This window comes from Pseudophryne corroboree, chromosome 1, assembly GCF_028390025.1.
Source record: "Pseudophryne corroboree isolate aPseCor3 chromosome 1, aPseCor3.hap2, whole genome shotgun sequence".
Classification (NCBI taxonomy): domain Eukaryota; kingdom Metazoa; phylum Chordata; class Amphibia; order Anura; family Myobatrachidae; genus Pseudophryne; species Pseudophryne corroboree.
In genome coordinates this window covers 968,724,098-968,744,123 of record NC_086444.1, presented here as the reverse complement: position 1 = coordinate 968,744,123, position 20,026 = coordinate 968,724,098, and the positions used below count along the sequence as shown (strand labels likewise).

Genomic DNA, 20,026 nt, shown 5'->3' with positions numbered 1-20,026 from the left:
TGGATCCACAGCGCCCTCCTGGCCGAAATAGACATGGCATTGGCTCTTGACCCGAAGAGACCAACATCCCTCGCCGCATCCTTCAGGTAATCTGCAGCGTTCTTGATATAACCAAGAGTTAAAAGAACAGTATCTTTATCAAGGGTATCCATATCAGCAGCTAAATTCTCAGCCCATTTAGCAATAGCACTACTCACCCATACCGACGCCACAGCAGGTCTGAGCAATGCACCCGTATTAGTGAAAATGGACTTCAGAGACGTCTCCAGCTTGCGATCCGCCGGATCCTTGAGAGCTGCCGTGTAAGGAGACGGAAGCGCCACCTTCTTAGACAAACGAGATAAAGCTTTATCAACATTAGGAGACGCCTCCCATTTTCCCCTATCAACAGATGGAAAAGGATACGCCATGTAAATCCTCTTGGGAATCTGCCACCTCTTGTCCGGCGATTCCCAAGCCTTTTCACAAAGAGTATTCATCTCATGAGAGGGGGGAAACTGCACCTCAGGTTTCTTTTCCTTAAACAAGCAAATCCTTGTTTCCTGTACGGCAGGTTCCTCAGAAATGCGTAACACATCTTTTATAGCCACAATCATGTACTGAATACTCTTAACTAATCTAGGATGTAAAGGAGCCTCAGTGAAGTCGACATCGGACTCAGAATCCGTGTCGGTATCAGTATCTACCACTTGAGTAAACGGCCTCTTTATCGACCCCGACGGGGTCTGTACCTGCGACAAAGCATCCTCCATGGATTTTTTCCACACCTGTGTCTGTGATTCAGATTTATCTAATCTCTTTGATAAAGAAGTCACATTAGAATTAATTGTATTCAACAGTGCAAGTAAGTCAGGTGTCGGCTGCGTCGACAGAGCTAACTCAAGATCCGCATCTGCCCCCCCCATAACCTCCTCCGGTGAATAACATTCAGCCTCAGACATGTCGACACCTAGTATCGACCCACCGACACACACATACAATGCCTCAGCCAGGGGACAGGCCCACAAGGAAGCCTGGACAGAGAAACACTGAGTGAGTATTCCAGCTCACACCCCAGCGCCCATATATCCCACCAATGAAAATATATGTACCAGCGCTGCCCAATATACCAATTATGCACCAGCTACTGTGACGTCCCCCCCCCCCGCCGATAATCTCCCCGTTACGTTAATGGAGCTCGTGGAGGTCCCGGACCAGCGTCTCCTGCCTGCATGTGAGGAGAAAATGGCGCCTGTGAGACGCGCGGCTAAGCTCCGCCCCCTCCCGGCGCGCTTCAGCCCGCCAAATTCAAAAACACTAAAATGCCGGCGGGGGTCCCGAAAACGGTGCCAATGCACCGATCAAGCATCTGCCGGCCCAAGAAGACCCAGTAACATGCTGCCCAGGGCGCCCCCTCCCACCGCCCTGCATCCTGTGAGTGCTGGAGGAAATGTGTGTGTGGGAGCATGAAGCGCAGCGTTGCCACTGCGCTGTACCTTTACTGAAGTCTTCTGCCGTCCTGAAGTCTTCTGTTCTTCTCATACTCACCCGACTTCGGTCTTCTGGCTTCTGTGAGGGGGGGGGGGGGGGGTGACGGCATGGCTCCGGGAACGAGCAGCTAGGCGCACCAAGTGATCGAACCCTCTGGAGCTAATGGTGTCCAGTAGCCGAGAAGCAGAGTCCTTAAACTAAGAAGAAGTAGGTCTGCTTCTCTCCCCTCAGTCCCACGATGCAGGGAGCCTGTAGCCAGCAGGTCTCCCTGAAAATAAAAAACCTAACAAAGTCTTTTCCAGAGAAACTCAGGAGAGCTCCCCTAGTGAGTGTCCAGTCAATCCTGGGCACAAAGTCTAACTGAGGTCTGGAGGAGGGGCATAGAGGGAGGAGCCAGTTCACACCCATTTTAAGTCTTTTCAGTGTGCACAAGCTCCTGCAGATCCCGTCTATACCTAATGGTCCTTTTGGAGTCCCCAGCATCCTCCTCTAGGACGTAAGAGAAATATAAAATGTATTTGCTTCCCTTGCATGGCAACATGGTTTGTTCCAGATACAAAGTTACTTAATTTTTTTGCTTTAGTTACAAATCTAAATCAGGCTCCCTGTGTGCCTACTACATGTAGATATATCCCTGCAGAGTCACCAGGGGCTGTGAGCAGGAAACTGCACCACCCCTTAAGGCCTAGCACTCACAGCCCAGAAACAGCCATGTAAAAGAATTCCAACCACCTGTAGCCAAGGCAGAAAGTTTCATACCACTGGCAAAGAAGAACTCCTGTCCAAAGGAAGAGCTGAAAAGAGCCCTGTAGGACCTGGTGTCCCTATGACTGGAAAGCCCTAATGCCAAGATGGACCACTCAGAAGGAGGAAGCTATCCTCCAGATTTGCATACCAGGATAGAAACCCAGCTTTAACTAGTTATCTGTCCAGGAAACCTACATTTGACAACCCTAGTCAGTTGTCAGGGCTGGGTGCAATGCCCTTTGCAAAACACCTGTAAGAACATACAAACACTGTCAACACCAGGACATGGGGGAGCTGTGACACACACTGACATTGAAACTGAAACACTCAAAGGAAACTGTTATACCCTCTTATGGCCATGTACCCTGAAGGACATCACCTGAAGGCTAACCAACAGATAATCAGTATTAAAATTACCACTGCACACATACAGATCTTTACTGCAGTCACACCAATGAATTCCTCGTGGCACACCAGGTCCTGTGAGACTCTGATAGCTTCAGGTGTCTTTTTGCCAAATATTAGTCTAAGACGAAAAGTGGTGTGACTAGGACGCAAACAGAGACTGTGCCGATTAGTTTGCTATGCAATATATTTTTTATACCTGTGTGCGAATGAGCCTCTGAATCTGTATACGAAGTGCTATGATGCAGCGCCCATGGCTTTTTGCCTTACCAAGTTCTGTTGTGCTTCATATTCAGACTCAGTCACACACAGATATACAAGTGTTACATATCAAATTAATTAGCACAGTCTCAATTTCAGCAAAAAGACACCCAACACTAGCGGAGTTGCTCCCTCACGCCAGGCATCTCCCACTGCATGGCGTATTGAGACTAGATGTATGAGGACACATCTGTATATATCAGTAGGGTTAACAAACGAATAAGCAGTTTTTAACATCCCCACAACAGTCAGCAGTAGGTTAACTAACAGATAATGATATCTTCTTTGTATTATTGTAATAATTTTTATAGTGAAAACTCTGAAGTAATAAGTCTATGGCAGGTGAGTGCCTCTCCTGACAATCTTTTGCGCACATCTCTGATCAAAACTCACCAAATTTACAGTAGTATATACTGCTGCACCTTTGTATAATGCCCACATGAACCCCTGGGCTCATATATTGCGTGCAAATCTGTCTCTGGCACTAGCCAGTGCCTCCGCAGCTATTTACTTTAACGCACATCCCTACTCTGGCTGATGGAGGATGTGTCCTTCATCCTGTCTGATTTCTAAAACTATGAATAATGAGCTCTTGATTCTCATAACTATAAATATATTTAGTCAATCACAGAACAAATTCTAAGGCCAGGCACACACTTGCAAGAGATCTGCGCGATTTGTCATTTACGGAAAATTGGGAAAGACATTTTGTGCAATGTGTATGCACAATTGCGCGATCCCACTGGTCACCATGATATCTTCTGGTTGGCAGTGATGCACAGCCAATCAGAAGCTATCTTGTGCAAAGTGGTGCAGTGTAATGAAGGACAGAACAAGATACCGTTCATTACATCGCACAGAGTGTACGGGCAATCACGGATGGAAGTTTGCCCGTATACACTGTGTAATGATTGCCCGTCATTCTAATGTGTACCAGACCTAAGTAGTCTTACTAGAATAAAAGTGACAAACTAAACAAAACATTACATTTCTCTATGGGGATTGTTCATTAAGAAAGTCATTTCTTAATACAACCAGACCCTCTGCGTAGTAACTATGGTTACTTAACATCAGAATTATCTTTACTACACATCTCCTACTCCAGCAGTGGTGTGATTGTTATCCCACCCACCCACCACCATTTATTGCCGAGAGGGAGCATGGTATATTAGGGGGTAACCAGTTTACTCCATGATCCTTTTTATTACAGGAAGCCTAGGACAAACCATCTCCCAGAGATAAAAGCCCAAGTAATGAGACTGTTTGCTTCACAGCATTGGAGTCATGGGGCTAGATGCGTCATTGCTTGGAGAGTGATAAAATGGAGAGAGAGAAAGCACCAGCCAATCACCACCTTACTGTCATTTTTCAAACACAGACTGTAACATGGCAGCTAGGAGCTGATTGGCTGGTGCTTTTTCTCACTCAAAATTATAATTCTCCAAGCAATGAAGCATATAGCCCATGAGCTTGATTCCAACTAGGGCCCTATCTGTGAGGTGCTTGTATGAACTCCTGATAGTGTGGGTTTCCTCCAGGGTCAGAATAATGTACAGGAAAACACATGGTGGCCCCACCTCTTTTTCTAGAGTGGAGCAGGAGGATAGATGAACTTGGGTGCTTGGTTTGTTTCTATGGAAACTACACCAAGATTAGTATCCCTCCTGCAAAAGTGGTTGGTCCTGACACACCTCTGTCCACTGCGTTAGAGCACGGCCCTCTACTCTGCATTTCCTCTCTAACAGTTGGCCAAGTACTTCAGTGGTTGCTGGCCACACCCTTTAAGCTTGGGCCCCTATCACTGCATTCCCTGGTGGGCCCTTCACATCCCAGTCTGGCACTGGTTTCCTCTGTGTAATCAGCTATCTGTTGAAAAACATACAGTATCGATGGGTTAATTGACTTCCATAAAACTTAAACCTAGTCTGTATGTTAGGAGGTAATATACTAATATTTTAATGACTAAATATGTTCTGTCACGTGCTACCCAATATGTGTTTGCTATATACTTTTGCTCAATTTGGAGCTACATGCAAAACACGCCTTTTTTTTTTTAGCTGTTTTTCACAAGTAGCGAGTGGATGGATTTAAAATTTTTGTTTGCCATAATAGAATATGTATCAAGTAACATATTAAAGAAGCAAATTAAGAAAAATCACAAGACATGGCTAACTCTCTGTGTCTATGGCATGCAAAACCGTGCCATACATGGCAGGATATAGCAAAGATGTATGTGGACACATCTATAACTTACTTAAGCAACGACAAGAAGAACGAAGAAAGCGATCACTGCCGCGATCGCAAGAAGATTGACAGGAGGAAGGCATTCCGGGGCGTCAACTGACCGTTTTCTGGGAGTGGTGCGGCGAACGCAGGCGTGTCCAGGCGTTTGCAGGGCGGGTGTTTGATGTCAATTACAGGACCTGACAGGCTGAAGACATCGCAGCGGGTAAGTAACTCCAGAGCTACTCAGAAACTGCACAAAATGTTTTTGCATAGCTCGGCTGCACAAGCGTTCGCAGCCTTGCTATGCAAAAAAAACCCTCCCCCATAGGCGGCTTCTAGTTGATTGCACGGGCAGCAAAAAGTTGCTACGTGCGATCAACTGAAATGACCCCCAGTACCTGTTAGATCAGCAGAGCTGACCGAAGGTTAAAGAAAAACAGGCAGACTCACACAAAACTCCTGCACCTCCAGAAGTCGGAGGCTATTACATTTAGCAGCAGGTGTTAGTGACTGAAAAGCTCTATAATAGCAGATACTGTAAGTGTGAATGAGCCTTCGCAGTAAATATAATAGCGTGTGAGAAGCTGGAGGTGCAGGAGTTTGTGCAAAAATGCCCATATTTTTAAAGCGGCAATCATTTACAAGGCAAACCCCACTAGGTTTTGCCTTGAAAATGATTACAGCTTTAAATATACAGGCATTCTCGCACAAACTTCCGCCCCCTATTACATTTAAACCCTCGTGTCTAAAAATATCAATTTGTGGATTTAGTGGTTAAATCTGTCATCTGTCTGGGAGTAGATAAGGGAATTTGTAGGACAGTTACAAAACATGCTGCAAAATCCCATAATGATCAGTCTTAATTAGTATTTTATGAAGCTCAAAGCTTGTGTTACTTAGCTTCAGCAATGTTAAGTGATTGTGTATAATTACCAGCCCGTCAAAATTATGGCACAACATAATAGTTATGTAATCGCCGGCAGATGTGTGCCCAAACGGAGCAACAATTGAAATGTTACATCGGGCACCATCTAGTGGCCGCCGGCACACAAAACACTTGAATTCCCCCATAGAGGTGAGGATCAGCGTTAGCCCTTTATTATATAGGATTGATCTGAATACACCGGGTTATACCAGTAATGTGTTATCACTGCGATCATCTCCAAATGAAAGTAGAGATGCCGAAAGCAGGGGTTACAGTATAATTATTCAGTACAAAATAAAGAAAGTGCATTATATTGCACTAACCCATAGACACAACTGTTGTCTAATAGTCAAGAAGAGAAAATGTGCACAAGTACCAGAAATGTTTGGTATCTTTCCATCAGGATCTGACTGCCAGCCGGGTATTTCCTGCTGAACGTCTTCATGAACATGGAAAAGGTGCTGTTCCCAGGAGCAGGAGGGGACGCGGCTGTGCGGTGATGGTGCGAGGGGAGCCGCACATAGCTGCTGCTGCTGCTTGTATTCAGTGCATTAAGCGCTGGGTGCCGAGAGCTACTACTGCCCGGACTGAACAGCAGCACAGACTGCTCTGTGTACACGGGGAGAGAGGGGATCATATGTACACACAGTGCTGACCACAGCAGCCGCAGCATACTGACTCTAATAGTACCCTCCGGCCATACACAGTGACAGCATTAATTATTATAACCGGGAACTGGGAAAACACATATACAGTACAATACAACAAGGAAGACAGTGTAGAAGGGTTGTAAGGGTAAATCATATTGTCAACACAAGAGTGACAGTTGTATACAGATTATTTTATCTAATTGTCCTCAGTAGGGAAGCAGGGAAGCCATCTTGTCAGAGACCAATGTTAGTAATGGATTAAGAAACAGTAACAAAGGAAGTAGTGTCCTCACATAGATATTTTTTTAAATATAACCAAAGAATAGCGTGCTGTGTGGGAGATGTGCTAAGCCGAAGAGAGAGATAAAGTACCAGCCAATCAGCTCCTAACTGCCATGTTACAGGCTGTGTTTGAAAACTTACAGGAGCTGATTGGCTGCTACATTATCAATTCCCACGGTTTGAACATCTGCCCCTGCACGCTTAAATATGTATGGATTTGGTGACAATGTTATTTGTAAAGGGGGAACTTTTAAAACTTACCTTTAAAGTACAGCACGTGAAAGAAACTTCCTCTATCGTGCTTTCTCTAAGTAATTCTCACTCCTCCCCCTCATGTCTCCCTCTCTCTCTGCCCCTGGTCTACAAGGCTCCAGCCCCCAAGAGATGCCCCACCCTTTTTTTGTATGCAAGGTATGTACTTGCCTACTTTATGTGACGCTGAGCTATTCATGTCATTTTAGTATCGCCCCGCCATACAGACCAGTGTTTCCTGATATTTTCCCCCCTTCTGGACCACTTCACTAGGAAGTGGACAGGAGATCCACCTCTTCCATGGAACTACTGAAAAAACGAGTTTTATGGTAAGAACTTACCTTTGTTAAAACTCTTTCTGCGAGGTACACTGGGCTCCACAAGGATAGACATAGGGGTGTAGAGTAGGATCTTGATCCGAAGCACCAACAGGCTCAAAAGCTTTGACCTTCTTCCCAAGATGCATAGCGCCGCCTCCTATATCACCCCGCCTCCGTGCACAGGAGCTCAGTTTTGTTAACCAGCCCAATACAGTAGCAAGTAAAAGAGATGACAACTGCCAGTTGCCACAAACACCACACTCTCCCGACAGGAGAAGTGTCAGCGGCTAATGCCATACCAACCCAAAGAGGCTAAGTGCGTCAGGATGGGCGCCTTGTGGAGCCCAGTGTACCTCGCAGAAAGAGTTTTAACAAAGGTAAGTTCTTACCATAAAACTCGTTTTCTGCTGCGGGGTACACTGGGCTCCACGAGGATAGACATAGGGGATGTCCTAAAGCAGTTTGTTATGGGAGGGAACGCACTGTAGCGGGCACAAGAACCCTGCGTCCAAATGAAACATCCTGGGAAGCGGCAGTATCGAAGGCATAGAACCTTATGAACGTGTTCACAGAGGACCACGTAGCCGCCTTGCACAATTGTTCAAGGGTCGTTCCACTTTGGACCGCCCAAGAAGGTCCAACAGACCGAGTAGAATGGGCCTTAATGTGATCAGGAGCAGAGAGACCAGCCTTCACATACGCATGTGCAATCACCATTCTAATCCATCTGGCCAGAGTTTGCTTGTGAGCAGCCAGCCCCATTTGAGAAACCCAAACACAACAAAAAGAGAATCAGATTTCCTAATAGGAGCAGTTCTATTCACATAGATACGGAGAGCCCGTACCACATCCAAAGACCGCTCTTTGGGAGACAGATCAGGAGAAACAAGTGCCGGAACTACAATCTCCTGATAAAGGTGGAATGAAGAAACCACCTTAGGTAGATAGCCGGGACGAGACCTAAGAACCGCCCGGTCACGGTGAAATATCAGATATGGGGAACTACAGGACAAGGCACCCAAATCCGACACTCTTCTAGCTGAAGCAATAGCCAGCAGAAACACCACCTTAAGGGAAAGCCACTTAAGGTCAACTGAACCAAGAGGTTCAAACGGAGACTCTTGTAACGCCCCCAAAACCACCGACAAGTCCCAAGGAGCCACAGGCGGTACATAGGGAGGTTGGAAACGCAACACGCCCTGAGTAAAGGTATGCACATCAGGTAAGGTCGCAATTTTTCTCTGAAACCACACCGACAAGGAAGATATTTGAACCTTGAGGGAGGCCAGATGCAGGCCTAAGTCCAGGCCCTGCTGAAGAAAAGCCAACAACTTGGCTATGCTAAACTTGGAAGCGTCATAATCGTTAGATGCGCACCAAACAAAGTAAGAATGCCAGACCCTATAGTAAATCCGAGCAGAAGCCGGTTTCCGGGCCCGCAACATAATTTGAATGACCGCCTCAGAAAACCCTTTAGCCTTTAAGACGGAAGCTTCAAGAGCCACGCCGTCAAAGACAGCCGGGCTAAGTCCTGGTAGACACAGGGGCCCTGAACGAGGAGGTCTGGGCATTGTGGAAGTAAAATTGGACGCTCTGATGATAGGCCTTGCAGGTCTGAGAACCAGTGCCGTCTGGGCCACGCTGGAGCTATGAGAAGCTGAATTCATTTTTCTTGCTTGAACTTCCGAATTACCCTGGGCAGGAGTGACACCGGAGGGAACACGTACGCAGCCGAAACCTCCACGGTACCGCCAGCGCATCCACGAATGCTGCTTGAGGTTCCCTTGTCCTTGCTCCGAAGACCGGAACCTTGTGATTGTGTCGAGACGCCATCAGATCTTCGTCTGGAAGGCCCCACCTTTCCACTAGGAGTTGAAACACTTCTGGATGGAGGCCCCACTCGCAGGCATGCACGTACTGACGACTGAGAAAGTCTGCTTCCCAATTCAGGACTCCCAGAATGAATATTGCCGATATGGCCGGTAGATGGCGTTCTGCCCACTGTAGAATCCGTGAGACTTCCTTCATTGCTAGGCGGCTTCGAGTGATTTATGTGAGCCACTGTGGTGGCGTTGTCCGACTGTACTTGAACAGGACGGTTCTGAATTAAATGCTGGGCTAGGTTCAAGGCATTGAAAACCGCCCGCAACTCCAGAATATTGATAGAGAGGAGGGACTCCTCCTTGGTCCACCGCCCCTGAAGGGAGTGTTGCTTCAGCACCGCGCCCCAATCTCTTAGACTGGCATCTGTCATCAACAGGACCCAGTCGGATATCCAGAACGGACGGCCCCTGCACAGTTGCTGGTCCCGGAGCCACCGGAGCAGCGACAGATGGACCTCCGGAGTCAATGAGATCATTTGAGACCTGATCCGGTAAGGCAGGCCATCCCATTTGGCTAGAATCAGCCTCTGGAGAGGGCGAGAGCGAGCAAAATTGAGCGTACTCCACCATGTCGAATGCTGACACCATGAGGCCCAGCACCTGCATCGCCGAATGTATCGACACTTGCGGACGAGATAGGAAGCAACGAATCCTGTCCTGAAGTTTCAGAACTTTCTCTTGAGACAGGAACAACCGCTGGTTGTGAGTGTCCAATAGTGCTCCCAAATGCACCATGCTCTGAGCAGGGATCAGGGATGACTTTTTCCAGTTGATGAGCCACCCGTGGGCTTGCAGAAACTGGACCGTCACATCTAGATGACGCAGGAGAAGTTCTGGGGAATTTGCCAGGATTAACAAGTCGTCCAAATACGGCAGTATCCTGACCCCTTGACGGCGGAGTACCACCGTCATCACCGCCATGACTTTTGTAAAGACTCGCGGAGCCATTGTTAAACCAAAAGGTAACGCCCGAAACTGGTAATGGCAGTTGCCAATCGCAAATCTCAGGTATTGCTGATGAGACACTGCTATAGGAATATGCAGGTAAGCATCCTGTATATCCAGGGAGACCATGAAGTCCCCAGGTTCCAAGGCCAGAACTATAGAGCGAAGGGTTTCCATCCGGAACTTGGAAACCTTCACAAACCTGTTCAATGCCTTGAGGTTGACAATGGGCTGGGAGGACCCATTCGGTTTCGGGACTAGAATCAGCGGAGAATAGTACCCCCGGCCACTCTGCGCAAGAGGCACCTGTACTACGACTCCTGTATCCAGGAGGGTCTGTACCACCGAATGTAGAGTGTTTGCCTTTGTCTTGTCCAACGGGACATCTGTCTGGCAAAATCGATGAGGGGGTCGGTTTTTGAAGGCTATGGCATAACCTCGAGTGACGACTTCCTGTACCCAGGCATCTGAAGTGGTCTTCAACCATTCCTGGTTATACCGTAGAAGCCGGCGCCCCACCCTGGGATCCCCCAGAGGGAGGCCCGCCCCGTCATGCGGCAGGCTTATCTGTCTTGGAAGCTGGCTCTTTTGGGCTTAGGCTCACCAGGTTTGGAAGTGCGGGCCTGCTTGTTGTACACCTGACCTTTTGCGCTACCTGAAGGACGAAAGGGGCGAAAGGAAGTACCTTTAGCCTTCGACACAGAAGGAGCAGTACTTGGCAGACAGGCAGTTTTAGAAGTAGCCAAGTCAGCCCCAATCTTAGTTAAATCCTCCCCAAACAGAATATCTCCCTTAAAAGGGAGTACCTCCAGGGTTTTTCTAGAGTCCAGATCCACATAACAGGATCTCAGCCACAATATCCGGCGAGCCAGGACTAACGTAGTAGAGGCCTTGGCTGCCAGGATACCGGCATCAGAAGCCGCCTCTTTAATACAACGAGAAGCTGTGACAATATAAGACAAGCATTGTCTAGCATGGTCAGAGGAGATTTCAGCATCTAACTCCAAGGCCCATGCTTCAATGGCCTCTGCAGCCCAAGTAGCTGCAATAGTGGGCCTTTGTGCAGCACCGTGAGGGTGTAAATCACTTTCAGACAACCCTCCACACATTTATCCGTAGGCTCTTTTAGAGACGTGAAGGTGGTGACCGGTAGAGCTGAGGAAACCACCATCCTAGCCACATGTGAGTCCACTGGTGGAGGCGTTTCCCAATTCTTAGACAGCTCCGGCGCGAGGGGATAGCGAGCCAGCATCTTCTTTTGAGGCACAAACTTCGTACCCGGGTTTTCCCAGGGTTCCTGACGTATATCCACTAGGTGGTCAGAGTGAGGTAAAACTTGTTTAACCACCTTCTGACGCTTGAACCTATCTGGTTTCTTAGGAGGAACGGATGGCTCGGGATCATCCGTAAACTGTAAAATCAACTTAATAGCCTCCAAAAGATCAGGAACATCCACATGTGAACCACCCTCCCCATCAGCCATATCTGAGTCAGAACCTGTGGGGTCAGTGTAAATGCCGTCTTCATCCGACGAGGTGTCAGTGACAGCAGTGGATTGTGAGGAGACAAGCGCTCGCTTAGAGGACCACTTGGATGTAGGCGAGCGCCGGTCAGACTTTTTAGTAGTCAGGGACTGGTTCAACTTCTTTATTTGAGCAGATAAATCATCCACCCACGGCAGGTTAGCTGCAGGGACCACAAACGTTTGCATCGGCATTGGGGATCCCATAGGGGGTGTTAGTTTATGAACTAGCATATGCAGAAGCGTGGAAAAAGTGGCCCACGGCGGGTCATTATTTGCCCCCGTTGCCACCGTCCCACTGGGGGGCAAGGAGCCCCCAGAACCAGAGCCTAAAGCTGCTATATTCTCCTCATAGGTATCTGCGGCTTCAGCAACACCGGCAGTGTGTTCAGCCCCAGAACCGTTACCCTCAGAAGCAGACATGATATAACTTGCAGTATCAGGTAACACAGTACAATTTGTCAGCAGCACAATACCTCTAGCCCAAACCCCTGCAGTGTAGTCAGCACCAGCAGAGATAAAGGAGAGATATGGTGACTAAATCACAGAGAAAAATACGTAATACAGTATATCTTTGTGAAAATCCTATATTAGATAAAACCTGATTCACCAAGCCCCCTCAGGTAATAGAATATAGGGATAGCAGGTTGAGTGAAAGACATGAAATGGACACCACTCAGCTATCAAATGCACACACAAATAGTCACAGTCTGTACAATGCAGAGGTTATTACTAACAATAATACTGCACTGGACTAGCTTACACAGCTATATAACAATAGATATAACAGTACACAGTAAGAACTGGATGTATATCACAGGGTAATTGTACTAGGAAACCCTGACTAAGTGCACTCTTTCTTAACTAACACTGACTAAAAAATGCAGGTAGAATACTTAAGTGTCTTGTAAAGTCACAGCTCTGACAACCAGGCGGCTTTACTTAGGAGGATTTGCCCAAGCATTCCCAGGAACAGTGAGCTGAGGGATAATGGCGCCGCAGACACTGCCAGGGAGTGAGGGAGAGACAGATATGCAGCTCCAGGGCGGGAACATTTGCGGGAAATGGCGCCCTGGGGCTGGAGGAGGGGCTCCAGGTCTAAGCCTTATCCCCTCTGCTGGCAAAACCACCGGGTACTGCGGACTACTTGTAAAAAAGGTTTAGAGAGAAAATCTGACCTGCACCCATGCCCTGGTGATCTAGTGGGATCGCCTGTGCTGCCACAGTGTCCACCACCAGCGCACGCGGCCCGCGTCGGATCTCGATAAAGTGAGGGTCCCGCGAGCGGGACCCACTTACCTTCTCCCGAAGTGCGGCCACGCGATCCCGGGGAGCCCCAGCCATGTGTGACTAACTTGGAAGAAAACCGGAGCCTCCTGCTGCAGGTACCCGGCAACCAGGGCACGTGAGTGTACAGCACCGCTGGGGGAGAGATGGAGCTGCAGCAGGCAATGTCTACTGACATCCAGCACAATCTGTGCCGCTGCTGCAGCCCTTGTAGTCTTCTTTTTTCCTCAGAAAAAGCTTTTTCTAGAGCTGCTGTGAGCAGCTCTTCCTGTCACATGTTTGCACTGCAAGCACCAACTACAAACTGAGCTCCTGTGCACGGAGGCAGGGTGATATAGGAGGCGGCGCTATGCATCTTGGGAAGAAGGTCAAAGCTTTTGAGCCTGTTGGTGCTTCAGATCAAGATCCTACTCTACACCCCTATGTCTATCCTTGTGGAGCCCAGTGGAGCCCGCAGCAGAAATTTGGGAGTTTCCTGGACCTTCCGGGAGAGAGGGTATGTAGGGTGCATAGTTAAAATTGTTTGCACATATGCAGAGTTGTACAGAAGGGCCTTCAGAACCAGGAAGAAACTGTGTGCCCAAATCAACCTATGGATATAACACGATGGGCAATTTGCCTCTATTCAACCTCAAATACTATGTTACTATGTTACTATACTGTTCAAGCTGCTGGTGCCATTTCAGGTGCCCTACAAGCCAAACACAGAATCCATCCCCTAGGACCTGCATCTGAATGCCCTCCACATGCCCTACCTAAGCTCATCCTACCTGTGAAAGCCACATTACCACCCAGTTACAATCCTCCAGCTGCAAGTAAAGATGCAATGGCATTCATATGAAGTGCCGGTAGATGCGTATACCCGGTTATGTACAAGCCTTCAAGAGTGATATAGGTCAATTACAAATATTGGGGTCTATTTACTAAGCTTTATATGGAGGTAAAATGGATGGAGATAAAGTATCAGCCAATCAGCTCCACGCTGCCATGTCACAGGCTGGGTTTGAAAAATGAGAGTTAGGAGCTGATTGGCTGGTACTTTATCTCCGTCCACTTTCTCTCCAAGGCTTAGTAAATAGACCCCATAATTGGCCAGTAGTTGAAGTCTGTTTCCAGCAGACAATGCTCACATGTTAAATAACACTCACTTAACAAAATTTTACATAAGAGCATAGTTGCATACATTAACTAAGAGGCAAGGGCAACACACTAGAGATGTTGTCAAGTTATATGGGAGTATGTTACTGTTAATGTTACTAACTAGTGTCTAAGGAGTTGTGTGGCTCGCAGCGTTGGACTGGGACTGAAAATAGGCCCTAGCCTTTAAAGCACCCGCGGAATCAGCCGCTGCCCCAGTTACCGCTATCTGCCGCAGCACCCGCAGTGAGACGTGCTGGGGGCTGCGGAAGTGGTTCCGTACAGTGCAGTGTAAAATAAATAAAAAAACCACCAAAAATGGCCGCCGCCAAGGAGGAGACAGTCGCTAGAGGTCACATTTGACCTCTAGCGCCTGTCTCCCCAGCGGCAGGCATTTTAAGGTATTTTTTTACACAGCTATGTATGGTACAGCTTCCGCAGCCTCCAGCATGTCTCAATCCACTCCGGGGGGGGGAGCTGCGGGGGCTAGCAGCAGTGGCCAGGAAGTATAGTTATCATCGGGAAACCCGCCTCTCAGGACAAGGTAAAAGGTACTAAATCTAATTTAATAACGCCGGCTGTATGGCTGCTCCCCCAGGACTCTCTGTATGTGTGTGTGTCACCATGCTCCTCCTCCCCCAGGACCCACTGTATGAGTGTTTGTCACCATGCCCCCCCTCATTATATATATCACCAAGCATTACAGTGTGTGGCTTAATGTGTAATGGGCATTATGGTGTGTTGCATAATGTATAATGGACATTACGGTGTGTTGCATAGTGTGTAATGGGCATTAGTCATTGCTGCGGCCGCCCGTTCATTCCCACTGCCGCCTCCCGCTGAGCACCCACCAGCAAAAACATAAATCGGCACCTATGTACAGAGGGACTGGGGACATGGCCAGCAGCTCACAGAGCGCTGGCCATTCCCCCACTGTGACGAAAACGGGAGGCGTGGCAGATGTTTGGGTGATATAATTCAGGGTGTGATGCTCTGCTGATAAAAAGAATGAGCATCTGTTGTTCTGGGTTCAGACTGGCAGATCAATGACACATTGAAGTTTAAACTAGAGATGAGCGCCTGAAATTTTTCGGGTTTTGTGTTTTGGTTTTGGGTTCGGTTCCGCGGCCGTGTTTTGGGTTCGAACGCGTTTTGGCAAAACCTCACCGAATTTTTTTTGTCGGATTCGGGTGTGTTTTGGATTCGGGTGTTTTTTTCAAAAAACACTAAAAAACAGCTTAAATCATAGAATTTGGGGGTCATTTTGATCCCAAAGTATTATTAACCTCAAAAACCATAATTTACACTCATTTTCAGTCTATTCTGAATACCTCACACCTCACAATATTATTTTTAGTCCTAAAATTTGCACCGAGGTCGCTGTGTGAGTAAGATAAGCGACCCTAGTGGCCGACACAAACACCGGGCCCATCTAGGAGTGGCACTGCAGTGTCACGCAGGATGTCCCTTCCAAAAAACCCTCCCCAAACAGCACATGACGCAAAGAAAAAAAGAGGCGCAATGAGGTAGCTGTGTGAGTAAGATTAGCGACCCTAGTGGCCGACACAAACACCGGGCCCCATCTAGGAGTGGCACTGCAGTGTCACGCAGGATGGCCCTTCCAAAAAACCCTCCCCAAACAGCACATGACGCAAAGAAAAAAAGAGGCGCAATAAGGTAGCTGTGTGAGTAAGATTAGCGACCCTAGTGGCCGACACAAACACCGGGCCCATCTAGGAGTGGCACTGCAGTGTCACGCAGGATGTCCCTTCCAAAAAACCCTCCCCAAACAGCACATGACGCAAAGAAAAAAAGAGGCGCAATGAGGTAGCTGTGTGAGTAAGATTAGCGACCCTAGTGGCCGACACAAACACCGGGCCCATCTAGGAGTGGCACTGCAGTGTCACGCAGGATGTCCCTTCCAAAAAACCCTCCCCAATCAGCACATGATGCAAAGAAAAAGAAAAGAAAAAAGAGGTGCAAGATGGAATTGTCCTTGGGCCCTCCCACCCACCCTTATGTTGTATAAACAAAACAGGACATGCACACTTTAACCAACCCATCATTTCAGTGACAGGGTCTGCCACACGACTGTGACTGATATGACGGGTTGGTTTGGACCCCCCCCAAAAAAGAAGCAATTAATCTCTCCTTGCACAAACTGGCTCTACAGAGGCAAGATGTCCACCTCATCTTCACCCTCCGATATATCACCGTGTACATCCCCCTCCTCACAGATTATCAATTCGTCCCCACTGGAATCCACCATCTCAGCTCCCTGTGTACTTTGTGGAGGCAATTGCTGCTGGTCAATGTCTCCGCGGAGGAATTGATTATAATTCATTTTAATGAACATCATCTTCTCCACATTTTCTGGATGTAACCTCGTACGCCGATTGCTGACAAGGTGAGCGGCGGCACTAAACACTCTTTCGGAGTACACACTTGTGGGAGGGCAACTTAGGTAGAATAAAGCCAGTTTGTGCAAGGGCCTCCAAATTGCCTCTTTTTCCTGCCAGTATAAGTACGGACTGTGTGACGTGCCTACTTGGATGCGGTCACTCATATAATCCTCCACCATTCTATCAATGTTGAGAGAATCATATGCAGTGACAGTAGACGACATGTCCGTAATCGTTGTCAGGTCCTTCAGTCCGGACCAGATGTCAGCATCAGCAGTCGCTCCAGACTGCCCTGCATCACCGCCAGCGGGTGGGCTCGGAATTCTGAGCCTTTTCCTCGCACCCCCAGTTGCGGGAGAATGTGAAGGAGGAGATGTTGACAGGTCGCGTTCCGCTTGACTTGACAATTTTGTCACCAGCAGGTCTTTCAACCCCAGCAGACTTGTGTCTGCCGGAAAGAGAGATCCAAGGTAGGCTTTAAATCTAGGATCGAGCACGGTGGCCAAAATGTAGTGCTCTGATTTCAACAGATTGACCACCCGTGAATCCTTGTTAAGCGAATTAAGGGCTCCATCCACAAGTCCCACATGCCTAGCGGAATCGCTCCGTGTTAGCTCCTCCTTCAATGTCTCCAGCTTCTTCTGCAAAAGCCTGATGAGGGGAATGACCTGACTCAGGCTGGCAGTGTCTGTACTGACTTCGCGTGTGGCAAGTTCAAAGGGCATCAGAACCTTGCACAACGTTGAAATCATTCTCCACTGCGCTTGAGACAGGTGCATTCCACCTACTATATCGTGCTCAATTGTATAGGCTTGAATGGCCTTTTGCTGCTCCTCCAACCTCTGAAGCATATAGAGGGTTGAATTCCACCTCGTTACCACTTCTTGCTTCAGATGATGGCAGGGCAGGTTCAGTAGTTTTTGGTGGTGCTCCAGTCTTCTGTACGTGGTGCCTGTACGCCGAAAGTGTCCCGCAATTCTTCTGGCCACCGACAGCATCTCTTGCACGCCCCTGTCGTTTTTTAAAAAATTCTGCACCACCAAATTCAAGGTATGTGCAAAACATGGGACGTGCTGGAATTTGCCCATATTTAATGCACACACAATATTGCTGGCGTTGTCCGATGCCACAAATCCACAGGAGAGTCCAATTGGGGTAAGCCATTCCGCGATGATCTTCCTCAGTTGCCGTAAGAGGTTTTCAGCTGTGTGCGTATTCTGGAAAGCGGTGATACAAAGCGTAGCCTGCCTAGGAAAGAGTTGGCGTTTGCGAGATGCTGCTACTGGTGCCGCCGCTGCTGTTCTTGCGGCGGGAGTCCATACATCTACCCAGTGGGCTGTCACAGTCATATAGTCCTGACCCTGCCCTGCTCCACTTGTCCACATGTCCGTGGTTAAGTGGACATTGGGTACAACTGCATTTTTTAGGACACTGGTGAGTCTTTTTCTGACGTCCGTGTACATTCTCGGTATCGCCTGCCTAGAGAAGTGGAACCTAGATGGTATTTGGTAACGGGGGCACACTGCCTCAATAAATTGTCTAGTTCCCTGTGAACTAACGGCGGATACCGGACGCACGTCTAACACCAACATAGTTGTCAAGGCCTCAGTTATCCGCTTTGCAGTAGGATGACTGCTGTGATATTTCATCTTCCTCGCAAAGGACTGTTGAACAGTCAATTGCTTACTGGAAGTAGTACAAGTGGGCTTACGACTTCCCCTCTGGGATGACCATCGACTCCCAGCGGCAACAACAGCAGCGCCAGCAGCAGTAGGCGTTACACGCAAGGATGCATCGGAGGAATCCCAGGCAGGAGAGGACTCGTCAGAATTGCCAGTGACATGGCCTGCAGGACTATTGGCATTCCTGGGGAAGGAGGAAATTGACACTGAGGGAGTTGGTGGGGTGGTTTGCGTGAGCTTGGTTACAAGAGGAAGGGATTTACTGGTCAGTGGACTGCTTCCGCTGTCACCCAAAGTTTTTGAACTTGTCACTGACTTATTATGAATGCGCTGCAGGTGACGTATAAGGGAGGATGTTCCGAGGTGGTTAACGTCCTTACCCCTACTTATTACAGCTTGACAAAGGGAACACACGGCTTGACACCTGTTGTCCGCATTTCTGGTGAAATACCTCCACACCGAAGAGCTGATTTTTTTGGTATTTTCACCTGGCATGTCAACGGCCATATTCCTCCCACGGACAACAGGTGTCTCCCCGGGTGCCTGACTTAAACAAACCACCTCACCATCAGAATCCTCCTGGTCAATTTCCTCCCCAGCGCCAGCAACACCCATATCCTCCTCATCCTGGTGTACTTCAACACTGACATCTTCAATCTGACTATCAGGAACTGGACTGCGGGTGCTCCTTCCAGCACTTGCAGGGGGTGTGCAAATGGTGGAAGGCGCATGCTCTTCACGTCCAGTGTTGGGAAGGTCAGGCATCGCAACCGACACAATTGGACTCTCCTTGTGGATTTGGGATTTCGAAGAATGCACAGTTCTTTGCTGTGCTGCTTTTGCCAGCTTGAGTCTTTTCATTTTTCTAGCGAGAGGCTGAGTGCTTCCATCCTCATGTGAAGCTGAACCACTAGCCATGAACATAGGCCAGGGCCTCAGCCGTTCCTTGCCACTCCGTGTGGTAAATGGCATATTGGCAAGTTTACGCTTCTCCTCCGACAATTTTATTTTAGGTTTTGGAGTCCTTTTTTTTCTGATATTTGGTGTTTTGGATTTGACATGCTCTGTACTATGACATTGGGCATCGGCCTTGGCAGACGACGTTGCTGGCATTTCATCGTCTCGGCCATGACTAGTGGCAGCAGCTTCAGCACGAGGTGGAAGTGGATCTTGATCTTTCCCTAATTTTGGAACCTCAACATTTTTGTTCTCCATATTTTAATAGGCACAACTAAAAGGCACCTCAGGTAAACAATGGAGATGGATACTAGTATACAATTATGGACTGCCTGCCGACTGCAGACACAGAGGTAGCCACAGCCGTGAACTACCGTACTGTACTGTGTCTGCAGCTAATATAGACTGGTTGATAAAGAGAAGATGTCTATGTAACTATGTATGTATAAAGAAGACTGAAAAAAATCCACGGTTAGGTGGTATACAATTATGGACGGACTGCCTGCCGAGTGCAGACACAGAGGTAGCCACAGCCGTGAACTACCGTACTGTACTGTGTCTGCAGCTAATATAGACTGGTTGATAAAGAGAAGATGTCTATGTAACTATGTATGTATAAAGAAGAATGAAAAAAAACCACGGTTAGGTGGTATACAATTATGGACGGACTGCC

The 20,026-nt window shown here is 48.1% G+C and overlaps 1 protein-coding gene across 3 annotated transcripts in view; it reads right to left on the bottom strand.

The window, feature by feature from the left end:
* CTSO (cathepsin O) overlaps positions 1-13,397 on the bottom strand; it is a 106,082-nt gene extending 92,685 nt beyond the window's left edge. Inside the window, exons 1-2 of one of the 3 annotated variants that reach the window (XM_063920492.1) lie at positions 6,411-6,822; positions 5,138-5,314 (exon numbers count right to left, since the gene is read on the bottom strand). In XM_063920492.1, coding sequence (XP_063776562.1) covers positions 5,138-5,210 — 73 coding nt within the window. In that variant the 5' untranslated portion in view covers positions 5,211-5,314; positions 6,411-6,822. Of the gene's footprint in view, positions 1-5,137; positions 5,315-6,410; positions 6,823-13,187 lie in introns of those variants that run through there. The other 2 variants (XM_063920491.1, XM_063920490.1) reach the window with 2 other exon arrangements.
* Positions 13,398-20,026: the final 6,629 nt, after the last annotated feature.